The sequence below is a fragment of the Canis lupus genome, chromosome 3 (assembly GCF_011100685.1).
Source record: "Canis lupus familiaris isolate Mischka breed German Shepherd chromosome 3, alternate assembly UU_Cfam_GSD_1.0, whole genome shotgun sequence".
NCBI lineage: Eukaryota > Metazoa > Chordata > Mammalia > Carnivora > Canidae > Canis > Canis lupus.
Window position 1 is genome coordinate 56,915,999 of NC_049224.1, and position 20,850 is coordinate 56,936,848.

Below are 20,850 nucleotides of genomic sequence, written 5' to 3' on the forward strand. Positions count from 1 at the left end.
ACAAAGCATGGGGGTCATCTCTCTGACCACTGCTATGGAAATGAGCCTCATTTATGGGATTCATAAAGCAAAATGTGTAGGTGATATGATGCATATAGTTTATCCTCAACATACAGTAATTTTTCAGAACCTGAGACAATGTTCGGTCACCTTTTCTCCTTCTATTTCATGCCAATTAAACAGGTTGTGTAAATATGTGCTTGTGTGTTGGCAGATCGATTAAGGTTTTAAGGGCATATTCAGAAATTATGTCTCTCTTTAGCTCCCACCTCCCTATTACCAGCTAAATGTCCTCTTTTGGTTGCCAGAAGTACAGACAGGAGGCAGGCCCGGCACAATCCTCTAGACAATTTCTCTTCCATGCACAGAAGGAATATTCGATTACCAGTCAGCCCGTCCCCTTTCCTATTTGTAATGGTTGGGGTCACCTCCTTCTGCCACGCAAGGTAAGTAGAACAGCAGGGCAGTTGAGAAACGTGGCAGAAATGCTCATGAATCCCCAGAGACAAGTGTGAGCATCTCAGATTAAGTTCCTAAAAGGAGTAAACCCACGACAAAGTGGCAATGACCTCTCAGAAACAGCTAACCGGCAGGGACTTGGGGGCAGGTTCTCCAGGTAGGAAGCACACAGACCTCCGAGTGCCCGCTGGCCAAGCGGAAGGCCAGGAGGCCAGTGTGAGGTAGGTGAGGCCGGGCCGGGGAACCTGGGGACTCATGGCTGGTCCGCACTCTCCTGGCAGGTGAGCGTGGTGGTCTCCCTCGTCACCATGCTAGCACCATCGGCCTTTGACCTCATCGCCGCCCTGGAGATGTACCACCCACGAACCACACTGCGCTTCCAGCTGGCAAGGTATGACAGCCCTGTGGGCACTGCCACGTGGTGGGACGCCTGTGTGCCCACCACGCTGGGGACTCCCATCCCTCAAGAGCCAGGATTGCTTCACTGGCGCCTGAACCTCACGCCGAGCTTCCCCTATGGATGCATCTCAAGGAAAGCAGGATGCTCAAGGAGCGCACGCTCAAGGAGAACAAGAGGGGAAGGAGAGAAAGAGGGGCAGGAGGAGGAGAGGGAGGCTGGGAAGAGGAGTCAACAAGGCGGTGCCAGGATGGGGGGTGGACAGGACAGCGGGTGGTGCTGGCCGGCCTGAGCAGTGGTAGGGGGTCCTGGGGAATCCCACGAGGGCAGGGCAGCCACATCCATTTCCAGTGCTGGCTTTGTCCTGTCTCCCCGAAAGTGGCCAGGGGTCATTCAGTGAGTAATGGACTGAGGGGTGGCCCTGTTCCTTGCAGCTTTATTTACAAAAATAGGCAAGCCTAGCATTTGGCCAGAAGGCTGTCATTTGCCACTCCCTGAAATCCAGCTGTCATTTCAAAGATAGGAAGACATGCCAAAGAAGAGTCAGGGGTCTGCGGAAACATGCCAGCCCTGGGTGGCTCGGAGCTGAGACCCTACACTACTCAACACTGCTCTTGATCTGAGAGAGAAGTGTCTTCCTCAGCTCCTTCCTCACCAGCAGACCTGGGAGGATCAATTCTATTATTGCATTTGTTCTAACAGCAATCCTATTATACAGATTGGTCTCGTTACTCACATTTAAAACTAGAGAAATAGAGGCATCCAGAGACATGCCCCAGACAAATTAGGGCTAATTTTGGTAGTAAGAACAAGACACATTATTTTGGTTCCATTAAGTTCCGTGTAATTCATCAGCCAACCGTGTCACCTTCTGCTTAAGGCACAGTGAGGACCAGAGCAATGGGAGAGCAGGACAGCGGAGTGAGCCCTCCTGCTCTTGTGAGGGGCAGCGCTTCTGAGAGCACCCTGAGGATCTGGCCCTGTGCTGGGTTCCCCCCGAATGCAGAGATGGACAAGCCCCAGCTCAGTGTGCTGGGAGTCATGGGGAGAGCCAGGGCTGGCCCCAATGCCCTCGGCTTACTCTCAAGCGGGTGTCAGTGCTGTCCCTGTGGAATGAGGGGAACTGCCGGCGCCGGGGGGCCACGCAAAGTTTCAACTTGGAGTCTTGTCCTCAGGATAAAGCTGCTTTCTTCTTTTCATCTACCCGTATTGGTCTCCTGACCCCCTTTGTGCGAATCAGTGTCCGTGGGAGGCAGTGGTGAACCTGACGCTTTCTTTTCTCATCTCAGAGTCCCAGATCCGTTTCTGATAAGACTCAAGGCTACGTCCTGGGTAATTCTAGGATGCTTCCAAAGCCTGGAAGCTCTGGGGAGGCTGGCAGCAAGCCTTGGATTGCTGGCCAGCTGATCCCACCTGCTCGCAGTGGCCCACAGTCCCCCAGAACAGCTCACCACTCAGCCTGGATTTCAGAAGCAGCCCCTGAGATCCTGAAGTTGTTTTCTGCCCCTCGCAAACTGTGTGCACCTGAGCACCTCGCCTGGCCCTCCCCATGGTTCCAGCTACTTGTCCCTTTAACAGGGGTTATAATACATGCGCCTCACAGAGTCGTGAGATTCAAATGAGATCCTGCCTGGGAAATCACTATATTCACCAGAAATCAGAACATGAGGACACCTAATCCACACTGCACTCAGAGCCCTGCTTCCTCAGCTCACACTCTTTCTGCTACACAAGTGGTTTTAAATTGCTGACGCAAGGATGGGCCGCAGTGGAATCACCCGTGAAGGCTAGAAAGGGGTCCCCGGGTCCGATCCAGACCGATAACAGCAGAATGGGTTCTGGAATTCTGTATTTCTTAAATGCCCCTCCCTGCCATGATTCTGCAGGAAACCACATGTGGCAGCCACTGACTTGACATGACCATGATAGTCACTCCTAACTGGTGGCACGTCCAGAACCACGGGCTTTCATGTGGTATCTTGTCTCTCAAGGTGGGCTTGTGCTTTCAGGGTCCTTGTGCTCTACCTGGGGAACCTCTACAGCCTGATCATTGCTCTCTTGGACAAAGTTAACAGCATGAACACTGAGGTGAGTGCCCGTCCCTGGCAGAGGCCCACTCCCCACCCCCACTGCCACACATGCACACACACGTGCACACATACACACAAGGGCCATCCTTGTGGACATCATCACTGCTTATACTAGCATTTCCTACATCACATTCAAAACTCAACTCAGCTGTGGTCGTCTCAAGGTAAGGAGGAAAGAATTAGCCCCATTTCCAAGATAAAGAAACCAAGGGTAGGGTGTATGGCTAGTGAGTGACCCTGCTGGGAGAAGAACTTGGGTCTTTTGAGTCCCACTCTTTGGGATAGGGCCACACTATTTCTGTCAGTTCCAACAAGATAAGCTACCTGGGTGCCAGAGTGCATCAGTCAGTTAAGCATCTGCCTTTGGCTCAGGTCACGATTTCAGGATCCTGGGATCAAGCCAAGCATTGGACTCCCTGCTCAGTGGAGAGTCTGCTTCTCCCTCCTCCTCTCCCACTGTGATCCCTCTCGCTCAAATATATAAATAAAACCTTTAAAAAAATAAAAACAAAAACAAGCTATCCACAATGGTTTCAAGTGATCCCAGGATGAGAGACAGGCTGTGGGAATCATTTAGCAAATTTGGGAGAAAATGAGCACTCATGGGGAACAGCTCAGAGTGGGTCCTCCATCCCAACCCCGCAGAGGTTTCCACTTTCATCCCAGGGTGGCTTTGGAGCCCATCGTAAACCTGTCCACCTGTGAGTTCATCCCATGTAGTAGAGGAGGGGGAGGTAGGGAGAACCAAGAGGATTCTCAGGGTGTCGGCCCACACCACACCAGGCCAGACTGTGACATTCCCAAGGCTCACAGGGCAGAAGAGGCCAAAGAGAGAGCAGTTCTGCATCTGAGCCTTGGTGTCGCATAGACTAGGTCCCTACCCACCACTTGCTAGCAGACCCAGCGTGTTCCCCTTCATGGAGCTGAGCATCAAGCTCCTCATCTGTAACAAGGGATAATGAGTCTGACTGATGCGCTTGTAAGGGCAAGAAGATACACCATGTGTCAACCTAGGACAGGATCCAACGCTCACTAAGGTCCAATAAATACTGGCCATTAAGACCCTGTGTTCATTGTTCAGTCCAGCTGTGAAGTGGCTGGTCATCCAGCAAGGTGCAGGTAGGGACAGAAGAGAGACAGCTGAAGACAGAGAGATGGAGAAAGAGAGAAAGAGATTATTCCCAAGCAAGGCAGAGACATCTTTGATGTTTATGATGCTTCTTTACAAATATGTGGACAATCTTTTTTTCTTCCTTCCCTCCCTTCACAGGAAACTGCCACCAAAAATAACACAAGCCACTGGATAGAGTCTACCATCTTCTTTGCCACCAGGACGGTCACTGAAGAAGATAAATGGTCCACACCTGGGCCTGAGATAGGGCTCGGGAGAAACAGCACGTGGGGCCCAGACGAGACCAGTGTTCCAGCTTACACCTTGCCTCTCTTGGAGGCCAACAAGACCACCATCTACACCCAGAATCCACAAGACCAGTGCTGGGAGACCTACGTAGGGCAGGTGGCTCCCTTTCTGCCTTATAAAGGCCTTCCTCCACACTCATCACCTCATAACTTAATTCTGGAGTGTCATCCTCTCTACCTTGTTGGAAAGAAGAATAAGATTCAGTGAGGGTTTATGATTTTCTCAAAATAATAGGAACAGTCAGCATAAGGACTCATGCTGTGAACTATGTGCTGGCCCTGGGTTTGTTTTTTTTTTTCCTTTAAAGATTTATTTATTTTAGAGTGGGAGGAGAGAGTGCAAGTGCTGATAGGGGCAGAGGGAGAAGGAGAATCTCAAGTAGACTCTGTGCTGAGCGCAGAGCCCAAAATCGGGCTCAATTCCATGACCCTAAGATCATGACCTGAGCGGAAACCAAGAGTCAGACACTCACCTGACTAAGCCACCCAGGTACCCCTACCAGCCCTGTTTTAAGGGCTTGGTCCTCATGAGAATCCTAGTATCCTCCTCATAGGCACAGTGGGTAAACTGAGGCTCAACATGTTAAGTAAGTTGCCCAAGGACCCAGATATTAGAAGGAAGAAGGAAGATCTGAACCCAGGCATCTGCCTTCCACATGGGATCTTGTACAGAGAATCTTAGCCCCAAGGTCCCCTGAACTTGAATCATTGACCTTAAGTGGTCTCTGGTGGCTCAGAACCACAGGCCTTGGGTTCTCTCCTGGTTTCGTGTAATGTTGGCCTCAGACATCGAAATCCAGATTCAAATTAACAAATACTTACTGAGCACCCATGATGTGCCAGACATGAAGTTGCTGTGGGTGGGACCCAGCAGCTCAGGCTCACGGAGTTGGCAGAGGAGGGGGCTGTGCAAGAAGAAGTGGACGGAGGCAACGCAGGCCGTGGTAGTGCTAAAAGAGTCTGTGTTCCAGGAGATGCTGAAGCTTTCCATCATTGACATGCTCTTCACCGTGGCCAGCATCCTGCTCATAGACTTCTTCCGGGGACTTTTTGTCCGGTACTTAAGTGACTACTGGTGTTGGGACCTGGAAAGCAAGTTTGTAAGTGAGATGCACAGTCCTCTGGGGAAGTTCATATGGCTAGATCCCCCTTTCCTGACGTTGCTGAGAGAAACACAGGGACAGGACAGGGGGTGGGGGGCACAGGGCTGAGTCTTCTTTTCATTCTGATGCTGTTTCCTGGGGCAATCTCCCCATGTCTGTGGGAGCCGAGAATCCTCTGCATGTGACTATCATGACCTGGCTTGGGCGGAGAACCGTGGAATCTTTTTTTAATCCAAAAGTTCATTTTCTTTTGTAGCCTGAATATGGGGAATTCAAAATAGCAGAGAACGTGTTACATTTAGTCTACAACCAAGGGATGATTTGGTAAGTACCCAAGTTTCTTCTTACCTTTTCTTTACAACTCATCTGGGTTAAGATTTTGATTTACTTGGTCTGGATGGGACATGCCTGTTATAAACAGCCATGAGAATTAAATAGAACACAAATTGTTCTTAATGAAATCATCTTACAGGTATAGTCATGTTCGTAATGGCTTTCTAAGCATTTTGCAGAAAGAAACAATAGAGGAAATAGTCTGTGTTTAGGCCAGTATTGATCACAGCCAAAAAAAAAAAATCTACAGGGGATCATTAGAATAAGCATCTGGGGAGGATCTAGATACAGCTGGGAGGAGAGGCTGCTGAGTCCCCAGAAGGAGATCCAGGAGTGGCTATGTCACAGCTGGGGCCAGGGCTGCCCTCGGCACCCCACTCCCCCTCCACGTGCCACCCTGTTTTCACTGAGGCTGGGCACATGCCCATCCTCCAGACTGACAGACCCATCCTAGGATGAGGCCAGAAACTTGGGAAATTCATTCACACAGGGCAGCTCCTAGCCAAGGCAATCCTGTTTCTAAAGATGCTGAAGACTTGAAAGGGACCATATGATCCTATATATGTGGGGGTGGGGGAGCATGGCTGAGAGCTCCCTCAGTCATCATCCCTCCACCCCAAGAGGGACCATGCACACAGTGCTATTTGTTAGAATAAAGCAAATGAAGACAAAGAAGTTTCCATACTTCTTCTTGGATGCTCCATACATTCAGAAAACACAATCTCTCCATAATCATTCAGTAAAGATGCATGAGGAATAGAGAGGCATCAAGTAATATTTCTTCCATCAGATTCTATATCCTTATAGTCCATCCACTCTGTTTTGCAAAATTTTCACAAATACAGTATTAAAGATAATATGTAACGCTTATGTAATATTTGCTAGATATCAGGCACTTTGATAACTACATTAATCTCACATCATCACCAGAAGAAGAGGGATGAGTGTAGTCCATAAGATACTTGGCGAGAGAGGCCACATTCATATACCTTTTATTACAGCATATCATTGTCATTGTTCTGTTTTATTATGAGTTATTGTTAATTTCCTACTGCGCCTAATTCATACGTTAGACTTGATTATAGGTACATATGTATGTAGAGGGAAAACAGGATATATAGAATTCAGCTCTGTCTGGTGTTCTGAGCATCCACCAGGTCTTCGAACAAACCCCTGTAGGTAAGGGGAGGTGACTGTAAAAGCAAAAAAGCAACGATCCTCTTGGGATTTCTTGCTATTAATGAATGCAGGTACTAAGGACTGTCTTTCGTAAAAGCGGAGTGGTGTAACACACACTTTTGGACAGTGGGGTAAGGGTATTTGCCCCCTTGCCTGCGGTGAGGAGGAAGACAAGCCCGTGGTACACCTGTACGCAAGGGATGCTCTACATCGGGATCCCTCCTCACCTGCGGAAGGGACTGCCCCCCCCCCCCACTGGCTGGAGGGCGGGCATAGGGTCTCAGCCCCCAAAATCTCAGAACCACAGGAAGCAGGAGGGGAACACATGCTAACTAACCAGCCTTCCTCTGTGGCTCCAGGATGGGAGCCTTCTTCTCCCCATGCCTCCCTGCATTCAACGTCCTCAAACTGATTGGGCTCATGTACCTGAGGAGCTGGGCGGTGCTGACTTGCAACGTGCCTCACCAGCAAGTGTTTCGAGCCTCCAGGTCAGTGAGAACTGAGGCTGCACCACATGGAGAGCTGAGGCTGGCCACGCTCTCCTCTCCTGCACGGGGTCTCCCAGCCGTCCACCTGCGAAACCCTCAACTATCTCCCCTCTGAAGCCACCTGTAGTCCCCTCTCTCAGATTTAATCATTGGTCTTTTCTTTTTCTTTTTAATGTTTTATTTATTTATTCATAAGAAACACAGAGGGAAATTGGTGGCTGGGTGGCTCAGTGGTTTAGCACTGCCTTCAGCCCAGGGCATGATCCTGGAGACCTGGGATGGAGTCCCAGGTCGGGCTCCCTGCATGGAGCCTGTTTCTCCCTCTGCGTGTGTCTCTGCCTCTCTCTCTCTCTCCTCTCTGTGTTTCTCATGAATAAATAAATAACATCTTTAAAAAAAACTTAAAAAAAAAAAAAGAGAGAGAGAGAAGCAGAGACATAGGCAGAGGGAAACCTGATACCGGGCTCAATCCCAGGACCCCAGGATCATGCCCTGAGCCAAAGGCAGATGCTCAACCATTGAGCCACCCAGTAACTTTTTACTGGTTAAATAACCCCTTAGAAAATGCACTAAGCATAAATGTCCATCTTGATGGATGCTCACAAGCTAAATGCATGTAACCAGCACCCAGATCAAAAAATGGAACAAGAGTAACCCTCAGGGAGAAGAAATGTGTGGGAAATATCATAAAGGGAGACAGAACGTAAAGACTGCTAACTCTGGGAAACGAACTAGGGGTGGTAGAAGGGGAGGAGGGCGGGGGGTGGGAGTGAATGGGTGACGGGCACTGGGTGTTATTCTGTATGTTAGTAAATTGAACACCAATAAAAAAAAAAAAATAAAAAATAAAATAAAATAAAAAAAAAAAAAAAAAAAAGAGTAACCCTCAGAAGCCCCACCTTGTACTCGATTCCACTTGCTACCAACCTCTCAGGGCATTAACAGTTCCTGGTTTTTCCTGCACTTAAGTGAAAGTGCACAAAGTCCGCACCCTTTGGTCTCAGGCTTCTCTGCCTCAGTGTTGCTCTGGGAGACTCATCTTGTGGAAGAAATGTCTTTACCCACGCTCCTGGTGGGCACACCAGTTGCTCCCCACTGTGAGCTGTAATGAATAACACTGCCCTGAACATTCTCCTCCTGTGCTTGTTGGGAATACACTCAGGGTGCTGCTGCCGGCTCCCAGGGCTTGCACGTGCTCACCTCCAGCAGACAGGGCCCGAGAGCTTTCGTCCCCTCTAGCAGCCTTGTAGGAGCACCTCAGATGTCCCATAACCTTGCCTTATTCTCTTCTGCAGTTTCATTTTAGCCATTTTGATAAATTCATAACACATTTTGAACACATTGATTAGAGCCCTGTTGGTTTATTTTGACATAAGAGTTATTTATGTGGGTGTATGTCAGTGGCTTTCAAACCTTTGACCATAAACTACCTGCATGACAATGTATTTATATTTTATCTGGTAAACAGGACACATACTGGCATATATTCATTCATATGTATATTTGTATGTTTTTGTATATATTTATATGTGCATACATATATATTTATATATGTATATACACATATATAAATGAATATAAATATATATATACACACTGTATATAGTATATGTGCACATTTGTTATATTCATTCATAAATATATATGTACGTATAGTATATACAGAAAGTTTTACAAATTAATGTGTACTTGCTTACTACCTTCTACGTGTTCTGATATTTTCTATTCTCTTCTAGTCCAGTTTATTTCATTAAAGAGAGAGACAAAGAGCGCTAGCTGATCGTCTCTCGATTGACCACCCTTCCTCTTTCCAGAGCTGTGTGCAGGGCCTTGCCCACCAAATAGATCGGAGCCGTCCTTGGGGAGGCCTGGGAGCCAAGCTCCCTAAAAGCAGCATAGAGCTCAGGTCCCAGGGCTTCATCCGGCAGAGCAATTACCCTGAGCAGCCAGTAGCAGAGAAGAGAAGAGGTTGGGCACAAAACACATTTAAGCAAGAGAGTCAAGAATCACCCCAAAGGAACCTAACCATCCTCAGACATAGGAGACAAGTTCAAGGCTGGGGACAGAAGGGGGGGTCAGGGGGATAGAAGAAAAGCTCCGAGGTTCTTCCATGAACCAAGCTTACTTGGGGATGACGATGGGTTCGCCACTCCCTTGGCTTGAAGTGGACAGGTGTTCAGCAAATGTCTAGAAGATGAACAGGTTGGGCTGAACCATCGGCGAAGTCCCTTTGGGCACCTGTTTCTAGTTTGCTAAGCTGCCTGTGACCCTGTGACAGACCTTTACCTAGCTAACAACTGGAGGAGGATTTTTCTGTCTATACAGAGTCAGAGCTGTGGTTCTGGTGTTGGTTCTTGGGGCGTATGCATCATTGGCCACTGGCCGTAGAAGGAACTCAGCATGTGGCACGTGGTTTCTTTGCAGATCCAACAACTTCTACCTGGCGATGCTCCTGTTTATGCTCTTCTTGTGCATGTTGCCAACCATTTTTGCTATTGTTCGGTACAAGCCATCTCTAAATTGCGGCCCATTCAGGTAAGTTAAGCGGCTGATGGCCAGTGCGGCTGGGAGGGGAAGGGCCCCTGAATTGAAACGAATTCTCCTCCTGACTGATAGAACAGGTCAGTAGCAGAGGAAGACCTTGAACTCCCAGCCTGTAAATCCAAGACCAGTGCTCTTTCCTTGACAGCAGGCTGCCCTCAGAGAGGATCACCTCTGTGCTCATCTTGAAAAGATACAGCTCCTTTGAAAGGACAGTGGGCAGTGGCATAGCTCCTGTGCTATGGAGAAATTCCACCTGGCCAATCTTTCCCTTCCAGAACTCAGGAAGCTCTTATTAAAAACTAACCCACACCACCTTTGATTCTATGTTATTTATCTAATGGCATCAAAGCAGTGATTTCTAGACTTCTTCACCTCACATTTGCTTAAGATCAGTTTTGAAACTATATAGGACATTTAGAGTCTATGTTTGTATACATTTTTAAACACCCGCAAACCGTGACCACTGATTCCCCCTTCAAACCTAGTATTAATCACACCATTAGTTTATATAAAATCATCTTAGGATAATTATGTATCTTTCACATGTGGATATTTTCCCCACCTTTGAGAACTGGACTCTAGCCCTATAGCTGTTTCTTGATGGCTTCGCAGCCTCCTTCTGCCAAAAAGCAATCCAATCTGGAGTTCTGTCTTTCTCGCAGTGGACAGGAGAAAATGTATGACATCGTGTCAGAAACCATCGAGAAGGACTTCCCCGCTTGGTTTGGCTCTGTAGTGGGGTACCTCAGCAGCCCCGTGGTCATCCTGCCGGGTGTGTTGCTGCTTTTGTGAGTACCGCACACAGCCTCCCTGCCAGCTTTGCGGGACTTCTGTGCCTTCAGCCAGCTAAGGAGCACCGCTTTCCAATAATCATATAAAATCATTGTATTCCCTGCAAAGTCACGTACAGAGCTGGATGATCCAGTCAGAGGCTGAATCACACGGGAGCCAGGGAGGTCCATGGCAGCCCCATTCAGGAAGTCACTAGGGCCACAGCTTTGGGGCTTGAGTGCCATTATCACCGTCTTATTGGCCAGAGGTTGAAATAATCAAGGGGTTTTACAATGCAGCTGAGTAGTTTCTGCTTGTTTTTGACTTAGAAGAAAACTACAGGGAGCGGGTCAGGCACTCATAGCATGATATGCTGTAAAACACCCCTCAGGTCCCCGTCCCGTCCTTATGTCCTGCTATGACCCTGCAGAAGTCCACATCAGGGAGATCACAAAGAAAAAAGAGAGGAGGAAGGAAGGCAGCCCCCTCCCAGTGGCTCTGGCCGGCTCAGGCACTCACTCACACCATCGTCCTCGGGTGGGGTGGGGGTTGACTCTCCAACATGGGACCTGGGGGCCTCTGGTTCCCTCCCACCAGCCTGGTTGGGAGGGTGTCCTGGGCCGCGGACACCACGCGGGGCTCACTCATGGCCCGTGCTCTCCTGTTCCAGCATGCTCATCTATTACCTTCAGAGCATCGCGAGGTCCTTAAAGCTCAGCAACCAGCAGCTCCGAATGCAGATCCAAAATGCAAGTATTGTATCCTCTTTGCTTTGTCATGTGTGTCAGTCACACTGCAGGTCTGGCCAGCAAGGGAATACAGGTGAGGTCCCGTTTTCAAATTACAATGACTCTTGGCTACCCTGGGGGCATAAGGCCCTGCCTCCCCCAGGCTTCACAGAGTTATTTCTAAGAACACCCAGGGACAGCTCCTATCTGCTCAGGAACTAGCAAACTCAGGCTTTCCTCCTCCCCAGGGGCCTTGCTGATGCCTCGAGCACTTCAGCGCCCTCTTGCAGCTGCCCCAAGGCTTCAGAGTGCTGGGCTCTGTGTGCCAGACCCCAAGGAAGGAGAAAGGGCCCCTTCTCTAGCATCTGAGCCCGTGCACTCTGCTTGGACCTGAAGACACACCTTTTTCGTGACTTGGTCATCATTATCCCCTCTCCCATCTGGGACTTCACTCTCAGAATGGTCAGAGGGAGACCGACAGGTCCTGTCTCTGCACACTGCAACCCCCCAACCCCGCCCCAGGCCAGGACCGGGGAGACAGGGGTGGCACCGGCCCTCAGGCTTATGCTGACCCTGCCCCACATGGCGGGGAGTGGGTGCCCCCCTTGCCTCATCCCAGTCCCAGAACTCTGTGCAAGAAATATCTGCCTTCTTCAGTTTTAAAAACATAAGCTCCGATGAATATCAATTCACATAAAGAAACAGTTCCAGCAGCAATCAAATAAGAAATGAGTTTGAAGCTGCAAAGGGCATTTTGGGGGAGAAACATACATCTTCCATGTTGTCGATCTCTATTTTTCTCTTGTATCTCAGGTTAACCATATTGGCAGAGTCTGTACACGGTCTTAAAGTAAAACTTGCTAGGTTAAACTTCAGGTATTGAGTGTCAGCATTTCTCATTCAGCTAACAGGTCTGAGTCCCAAGTATGCCGTCCCCAAGTGACAGCAGTGGTAGGGTCATGACCAAAGGCATGAGCAATGACACAAATCTCCCCCCACCCTCCACCCAAGAATAGTATTATTATTTATTCCTGCTAAATCCCAAACAAACACATGCTTATCATTTGTATTTTAGGCCAGATCTGAAGATAAGAAAAAGGTCGCTCAAATGGTAGAAGGTAAGCATAAACGAAAATGCCAGGTGTCTCAATTGGTGACTATATTTAAAAACACAGCAGTTTAAGGTATACCACCAGTAAAAATTCCTGATAAACTGGTTTTCACAATTAATGACGCACAATAAAATAAAATCTAGGGAAATAAATATTGGTTTAAATTTACAATTTTTACATCATACCCAGGCCTGTGAATAACACCAAAACAGGGCTGAAATCAGAAGGAAGTTTTGACGTAAGGAAGAAAGAGAAACAGAAAATTGGAGAAAATCCCTAAGAATGTCTGTACTTCTCAGTGGCCATTTCTTCCTGGCAAGACCCCCCCCCCCCCCCGCCCCCGCCCAGGTCTCTGTGCCGGAGTCTAGCCTCCTACAGGCATGTCCTGGCATCCCCCACCCACACACAGGGTGGTGCCAGATGGGCACCCCCAGTCTCGAACACGACAGGTGCACCTTCTTTTCCCACATTCTCCAGCAGCACCTGGACAAACCTGCTCCCACCAGGCTCCTTGAGGGAAGAGAAAAGAGCCTCCTGCAGAAAGAAGGGAAACAGAAAGCAAGAGGCTGGTGAGGCCAGAAGGAAGCAAGTGGGCAGGGATGGCCAAGAGAAACCTGTCTGTCTGCCCCTTGGGGCCACTGAGAGACCCCATGTGAGCTGGAAGGATCAACGGGCAGCTTTAAAATGGCCAATCTGTGTCTGCTTGAACACAGAGCTAAAGGGAGAGATCTTCCCTGGGGAGTGGGGGGTGGGGCAGTGCTGAACAGGAGCCACCAGCCCCGGGGGATCAGGTTTGCCCCACCCCCTTGTCAGAAAACAGCTTCTGCACAAAATACTACAGAAAGGGACTAGAGCTCAAGGCATCAAACCCCACTGAAAGTCAAGTACTGTGTGCCAAAGGGACATAGTTAACTTTAGTTCACATTGTCTTCAAAACCGAGGGTCTCTGGGACCTCTCTCAGGAGGACTGGGGAAGTATCTGATGGCTGGTTTTTAATTCCTTCTACGTCTTCTTTCAGAATGCTCTGTGAACTGCTTCCAAAAATCCCAATTGTCCTATCGGCTTTATTATATGCATGTAGAGATAAACCACCAGAGCCCCAAAGCTGGTGAACCACCTGCTTTGTCTCTGGGGCGGGGGCGGGGGTCAGATGGCATCTGTAAAGCCTCAGGGTTCATGTGAATCCACGCTCCCTCCAGGCTCCAGCTCCCTGTGAAGAAATGATCTGAGTTAGCAAATGTTTGTTGCCCGCGGGATAGGTGTAGCTGCAAACACATACAATTCTTTGCAGACCCAGAAGACCCTGAATGGGTCACCTCTTCTTCTCACATCCCACCCTCTCCCTGCAGCCCGGATCCAAACCCAAGAGGAAAGCAGCAAGAGGCTTCCCAAGGACGGTGACCCCAGCAGCCAGACATCCTCAGCTCACTCAGCGACGCCCCAAAGCAATGGCACTGTGGTCAGTTTGGACACATCCAACAGCAAGAGTGGCAGGGTAGGGACTGTTGGCCAGCGCACGCCCCCGAGTCCCCAGTCAGGCCTCAGCAGTCCCAGCTGGTCTCTTCCTGGCACCTCCAAATCCAGGCCAGAGCAGGACACTCACAGGTGAGCTGACCCACAGCATAGCAGGACACCTGCCTCCCTGCTGTGACACCTGTCAGTGAAGGCCCAGGGGCCATCAAGTGTAGGATAAAGAGCTCTTAGGGATCTGAGGGCCTTAGCAATTGCAGGGAGGCAGAGCCATCAGATTCCAGGTCTACCAGAAGGCCACGAGGCCAGCTGGTATTGAGAAGGAGTGGAAGGGCAATTTGATCACACAGCGTGATCCTAGGCCTTCTGACAGATAACCTGTGAGCAAACATTCCTGCCAGCCTAGGGTATGCACTCCTCCTATAGCCCAAGGGGGAAAAGTGTCTTTTATAATTGTTATATCTTTTACCTTTTTAACTTCACACTGGCCATATTATTGGCAAGATCTTCTATATTTTAGGTGTAGGCTGGCCAAGTAAGTGGCAAGTTGTCTCTGTAGGACATGGGGTCAGGTGTGTGAGCCTTAGTTATACATAGGAGATCACTGGAACCCCTGGATTTCCTTCACAGAGGTAGAGCTTCTGGAAGGATGGACTGACCCGAACGCGTATGGAGAGTTATACTGGATCTGAACATAATACGGTGAAAAGAACACAGATCAAACACAGGGGTTGGGGTTTGTGCTTTTTTCTTCCAGTGATGAGGTTAGCAAAGGACTTGAAGTCCTGCTACAGGGGAGTTGTCTTCATGTATCTGTAGGGTCTTGACAAGGAGGAGGGAGGGATTCCATTGCACTGGGTGGGCCCCAGGCAGGTTGGTCAGAGCAGCTGGACAGCTGCCTGGACAGTGCTCCTAACACACGCTCTACAAATGTTATTCCCACCGTGTGCTCCTGGACAAAAGGGGGCTTCCTCGTGAAATAATTCAGCAAAGCACTCTTGGCCCTACCCCCTCCAGGGAGCATCACTGTGCGCATCATTACATTAAGGGCTCTAAGAATTCCAGGAGTAAAGACATCCATTTAGCCCCATTCCCCCAATGCACCTGCGCATCCATCCACAGAATGTGCAGGAACACTTTGGATCGTGCGTCAGGGCACCGGCAGAGAGCGCATTGCCCTTGCTCTCGGTGCTCAGAAGGCACGGGGCTCGGCCGGCGCCCACAGCCCAGGGGCTTCACCACCTCTGTCTTGCAGGCATCTCCGTGGTTGGTGCGCCAGCACAGGGGACCAGCACCAGGACACATCCTGCTCGCCCACGCCGCTGGCAAAGCACACCAAAGACATCCACGCAGAGCCTCTTTTCCGAAAAGACTTTCAGCAGATCCACGCTGCTCTTTGTGGTCCAGGGCTCTCCACCTCAGTGCCACACGGTCCTAGGTCCCATGCCCCCAGATACTACATCATTAATGAACGAGACTCTCGCAAAAATATCCACCCAACTCTCTGGCCAGAAAGACATTTCAGGATGGATGCCTTAGGGGACATCGTTGAGAGGTACCCCAGGAACACGCGACGCGGTGTGTCCCGGGCCCCCCCGCAGGATCGCTCTCCACAGCTGAGTGAAGAAGAGGAAGATGCCCCGGAGAGAGAGGTAGTCGAATGGTCTTTCCACCCACAGCCCCTGACAGGTCTCCAAGGGGCCTTTTATGTTGGCAAAAAGTCAGAGAGTCAGAGCCTGGGCCCCGAGCACCAGGGAAGGATGTACTACACGTCCTGGAACTATGGCTCTGAGGCTCCACTTGACAGGCTGACGTATGTGCAGAAAAAGCCACGTTCCCGGAATTTCCAGTATGCACAGCGCCCCCCAAAGCTCCGAGGCCAGCCCAAGGTTAAGCCATCCCTCGCAGAATCTGATTCCACGTCGGCAGCGTCCAGCAGCGACCAGCAGAGCGGCAGCAAGGACCAGTACCTGCGGGCCACCCACAGCCAGGGCAAATTCCCAAAGTCTTTGTGCGAGCTGGGCAGGAGGAAGGCCATGTCCAGGCAGGAGCTGATTGCTGATCTGAACGACCTGACTTGTTCCAACGTCTAGGGGTTTCTCCTGGCATCCCCGTCAGAGAATCGCGGCCCTGCTGGATGCCGGTGTGGTCTGACAGCGTACGGTCCCCACCCTTCTGGAAGGAGACACGAACACAGAGTCCTGAGACACAGCCTTACCTCCCTCTTCTCCAGCAGCCGCATGCCAGTGGGCAGCACCCAGTGCCTCTGGAACATTAGGCTGTCATTTCAAAACCTCCATCCTTTCCCTCCATTTCGGGGGACACACATCCGAGGCAAGCCAGACAGCTCATCCCGATGGCCGCACCTCTTCTGAGATGTCTCTGCCCGACCTCCATCCTGTGTGTGCGCTGCGTGTACCGCCGTGATGGGATGTCTGTTTTAGCACACAGAACTCAGTCCTCCCTGATAAGCATCCAGGAGGGATGTGTCTGCCCTTCGAGATTTCACTGTGCTTCTCTGGCTCACATGAATGATCAGCTTAGGAATGACAGGAGGAACTAAAATTTGAGAGCCTATTTTACTATCTACCAGGCTGCTTGCACCTCTGTGTTAATGATTCAGGGACCCTGGGATGGGAGGCAGCAGAATCTTTAAGGTTTATTGATTCCTTTAAGGATGGGAATCAATCCGGTTTCAGGCTTGGCTGGACCTGAGTGTCAGGCGTCCTCAGGATCCTCTGTCTTTTTACCTGTTAGCATTCCTTGTTGGTTGGCTTCATTTTCCCCTGCTGGTGACAGGCTTCCTCCAGGCGGTGGGGGGAAGAGCAATTCACAGCCACAGAAAATGCCAGGCTTATGCCACCTGGCTGATGAGCCTGGGGGAAAGAACAAGGTGTCCCTCCACACTTGGTGCCATCTTCACCTTTAAAGGCTGGTATGCCTTCTGTTGGCACCGGGCAGGCTTCTGCAGCAGCGTGGGTCAGTCTGCTGTGGTCAACCGAAGGGTGTCCCCTATTCCTGTCTCTGAGACCCTTCTTTCCACTCTAAATTGTGCCTTTCAATTTTTGTCTCCTCCATCAGCCTGAGTGCCTGTAGAACAAGGCATTGTTTGTTTATGTCTGCATCCTCAGGAACCAACACATAATCAGTATTGTACTCGGTCTCTATGGCTGTGTGACACACTTTGTGGTTTAGAGCAACACGCATTTATCATCTCAGTTTCTGTGGGTGGAGGGCAGACACAGCCTAGCTGGGTGCTCTGCTCAGCGTCTCAGGCAAACTGTCACCAGGCAACTCATTGGAGATGAGGGGTCCCCTCTGAGCAGCCTCCTGTGCTTATTGGGAGAATCATTTGCCTGAGGCTGTGGGAGGCCCTCTGCTTCCCTGCTCCGTGGCCCTCTCCCCAGCACGGCTGTTTGCACCTTCAAGATCAGCAAGAGAAGCCCCTTCGGCTCTGAATCTCCTTTTCCAGGAATGTCCCTGGCACTTAGAAAAGACCCTACCTGATCAGGTCAGGCCCACCCAGAATAATCTCCCTTTTCATTACTTCAAGGTTAACTGGTCAGACACCTTAATTACATCTACAAAACCAGTTCATCTTGACCATATAACAGAGCCTAGTCAAAGGAGTGAAATCTCATCCAGCACGCTCAGCAGGAGATTACATGGGAACGGACGTCAGGGAACAGGAATGCTGGGGGCCGTGTCAGAATGCTGCCTAACACAGATACTTGTTGAATGCCAATGGGTGGGTGAACAAAATGAATGAATTACACTAATGAACGATTGCAAATGACGGGGTGAAGGGATTACCATCCAAGATCTCCTGCCGATTCTAACCAGAAAGGAGAGTTCAGTACAAATAATGTTGCTTTAAAAACAGACTCAGATGAACACTCCTCCCCAAATGCATGACAAGGTGCTGCATGTGTGTTCATATTTTCATGAAATATGACATATTTTCAATGTAGGTCAAAGCCATGATAGATCCCAGGGGTCACAGTCCGTTCGGGAAGAAACATTCTGCAACATCATGGGAACATGTGTTTGTCATAGGGGCACCCACAGTAGCAGGATAAGGGTCCTCTCTTCCAGGTGTTTAGTCTAGGGCTGAGGCTCAGAGCAACTTGGACACCGAGACATACTTTGGAAAGGCCCAGCCCTGCAGGAGGACCGTGTGTCCGCAAGACACTCCACCAGCAGGCCAGGCAGGCTCTGCATCATTCCCAAGGACACACGAATGTTGCCAACACACACCCACGGCAGCAGGTGTGTGTAGCACTTTTCCCAGAGCATAGCTCACCTGCACACCTCACTCAGTATCGGGCTCTGTCTTTCACCTAGAGAAATTTGAAAGATACAGAATAGTACAAAGCCTGGTGTGAGGAGCACCCCTATTCATACTGTGTCAGCCACTGCTGCAATGTTATCTTATTTCCACCTGGTCACTTTGCTATTATTAAGAAAATATTACAGATATCATCAAAGTGCAATAATCCCCACACATAGATCACGCTCCTCATACTGCCAAGAATTTGGTGTATGTCCATTAAATTGTTTATAGTTGGGATGCCTGGGTGGCTCAGCGGTTGAGTGTCTGCCTTCGGCTCAGGACATGATTCCGGGATCCGGGATCGAGTCCCACGTCGGTCTCCTTGCAGGGAGCCTCCGTCTCCCTCTGCCTGTGTCTCTGCCTCTCTCTCTCTCTCTCTCTGTGTGTGTCTCTCATGAATAAATAAATAAAATCTTAAAAAAATTAATCGTTTATAGTTATATATGCTATGTATGTAAATATGTACATCTAAACATCCATGAACAATGTGCAAGCATGTTTTACTCCAGAAAATACTATCAAAAAGCATGTATCATCCTACATCTTTATGTTTGACGTCTGTGATAAAATGTATCGATCAAGCTCCCTACATACTATTTCACCATATGAATAAACTCCGTATCTATCCATCTCCTATGTGTGAACATTGAAATCATCCCCACCTCAGCTAAGAATGTTGCACTCAACATCTTTGATAAGGCTTCAACTGCGCACGTGCTGGTGCCGACCTGGGAGTGGATGCTGGTGCTGCAGGAGGGGAGATCCTGGCGCACAGGACAGGAGTGCGTTCAGAGGCACCGGCTGGCTCCTCCTCTGAGTCTCCAGGCGTCCAGACCCCCATGCAAATTCCCCCTGCAGACCACAAGGGTCATTTTGCTTCCAGCCCTACCCAACCCTGATATTGCCACCCTATGTAAAATGTTGCCAACCTGCTGAAAAAAAAAAAAAAAAAGCCCAAGTTATTTTAATTAATTTGCATTTCCCTGGTTGTTAGCATCCTCCTGTGTTGATTGGCCATCTGCATTTTCTCTTCTGTGAACTGATGGCCGACCCGCCTTTGCTGGGTTTTCTTTTGGCAGAGGCCACCAGCTCCAGGCCTTCGTCAGCTGCAGCCCTGCACCATCCAACATCCAGAAGCTTCGCACCTGCACCATCCAACACCTTCTCCTAACTGACGCTCCCCTACATTCCTTTGGCTCCCAGCCATGATCTCTGTGGGTGGTGGGTGTGGTGATTGACATCTGTCTTTCGATCTACCACCAGTGAGGACATGACCTACACTATGATTAAAAATCTCTTCTAAAAAGCCCTATGGAACAAATTCCTTTCGGCTGTCAGAAATCCTAACAACCGCCTCCATTAACTAGGGAACGTGATCTCCTCTTGATAGGAACGGTCTGGTAAATATCTCAGTAACCTAATGACGCACTCCCTTGGCCACTGCTTATGCCTCCAAAGTCACGAAGGCTAGAACATTTGGAGAAAAGTCTTTTGTGCATCTTTAAAAGACTCATTTCTGTAGTCTGAGGGTTATTTATGCTTTGCAGCCACTCTGTATACGTGCTTGTGTGTGTGTATGTGTGTGTGTTCCCTCTTTGTAGGTTTCGTAGATTGTTGAAGTTCTGATTTTACTCTTTGCCCATTTCCTGGTCAATACTGTATATCCTTAGGGGAAGGAGGATGTGGTCAAGTGTCAGTAAGCCCATGCACTTCAGAAAAGGAAGTGGGTGAGGGCCACGGCTCTGCTCCTTACTAGCTGTCAGGCCTGGTGTACCCTATGTAATTCAGTTTCCTTTTTTTTTTTTTTTTTTTTTAATTTTTTTTAATTCAGTTTCCTAACCTGTAAAATAGGATTGTGGTCTGCACCTCCTAGGGCTGGGCCCTTGTGAGGGTTGGAACATACAGCACAGGTGAAGTGCGCAGGACGCGGGCTGGCAAGTACACCTCAGTAACAGCTGTTGCTAAGAATAAATAAACATACACATGTTTTCAGGAGATTCACTTGTGTAGACAGCACCTGCCTGAGCTCACATAATAAATATAACATAATAAACACCACAGTCTAAGTGGAAAGCAAATACTCCACTCAGGAGCTTCTAGGGTTGGAGTGCTTGCATATGTGGCACCCCCCTCCGTGCTCTGGAGCTGGTTTGGGGTGGACACCGCCAGGCCCCCCCACACTGTACACACCTATTTAAAATTCAGCTAGGACTTCAGTGAGGTCTGCTGTGATAGCTGGGTTACTCAGAGGCCTGAGGACCTTGTGGAAGGGTCTCTGAGCAGGGGAGACTACAGACCACCCCCCAACCTCAGCTCTGAATTACAGCCCCAGATCCCACTGAGCAGCTGGTCATTGGGCGGACCTCCCGTGCCCTGCCCAGCCCGCTGCTCATTGTGCCTGCCAGGCCTCCACAGACAAGGGG

The 20,850-nt window shown here is 49.5% G+C and overlaps 1 protein-coding gene across 1 annotated transcript in view; it reads left to right on the forward strand.

The window, feature by feature from the left end:
- The window catches only part of TMC3 (transmembrane channel like 3), a 39,995-nt gene extending 20,945 nt beyond the window's left edge, over nt 1-19,050 (forward strand). The window contains exons 10-21 of the mRNA XM_038533689.1: nt 741-850; nt 2,866-2,944; nt 4,217-4,462; nt 5,337-5,465; nt 5,725-5,792; nt 7,340-7,468; nt 9,893-10,003; nt 10,675-10,800; nt 11,454-11,532; nt 12,587-12,629; nt 13,974-14,229; nt 15,350-19,050. Coding sequence (XP_038389617.1) covers nt 741-850; nt 2,866-2,944; nt 4,217-4,462; nt 5,337-5,465; nt 5,725-5,792; nt 7,340-7,468; nt 9,893-10,003; nt 10,675-10,800; nt 11,454-11,532; nt 12,587-12,629; nt 13,974-14,229; nt 15,350-16,187 — 2,214 coding nt within the window. The 3' untranslated portion in view covers nt 16,188-19,050. The remainder of the gene's footprint in view (nt 1-740; nt 851-2,865; nt 2,945-4,216; nt 4,463-5,336; nt 5,466-5,724; nt 5,793-7,339; nt 7,469-9,892; nt 10,004-10,674; nt 10,801-11,453; nt 11,533-12,586; nt 12,630-13,973; nt 14,230-15,349) is intronic.
- Nucleotides 19,051-20,850: the final 1,800 nt, after the last annotated feature.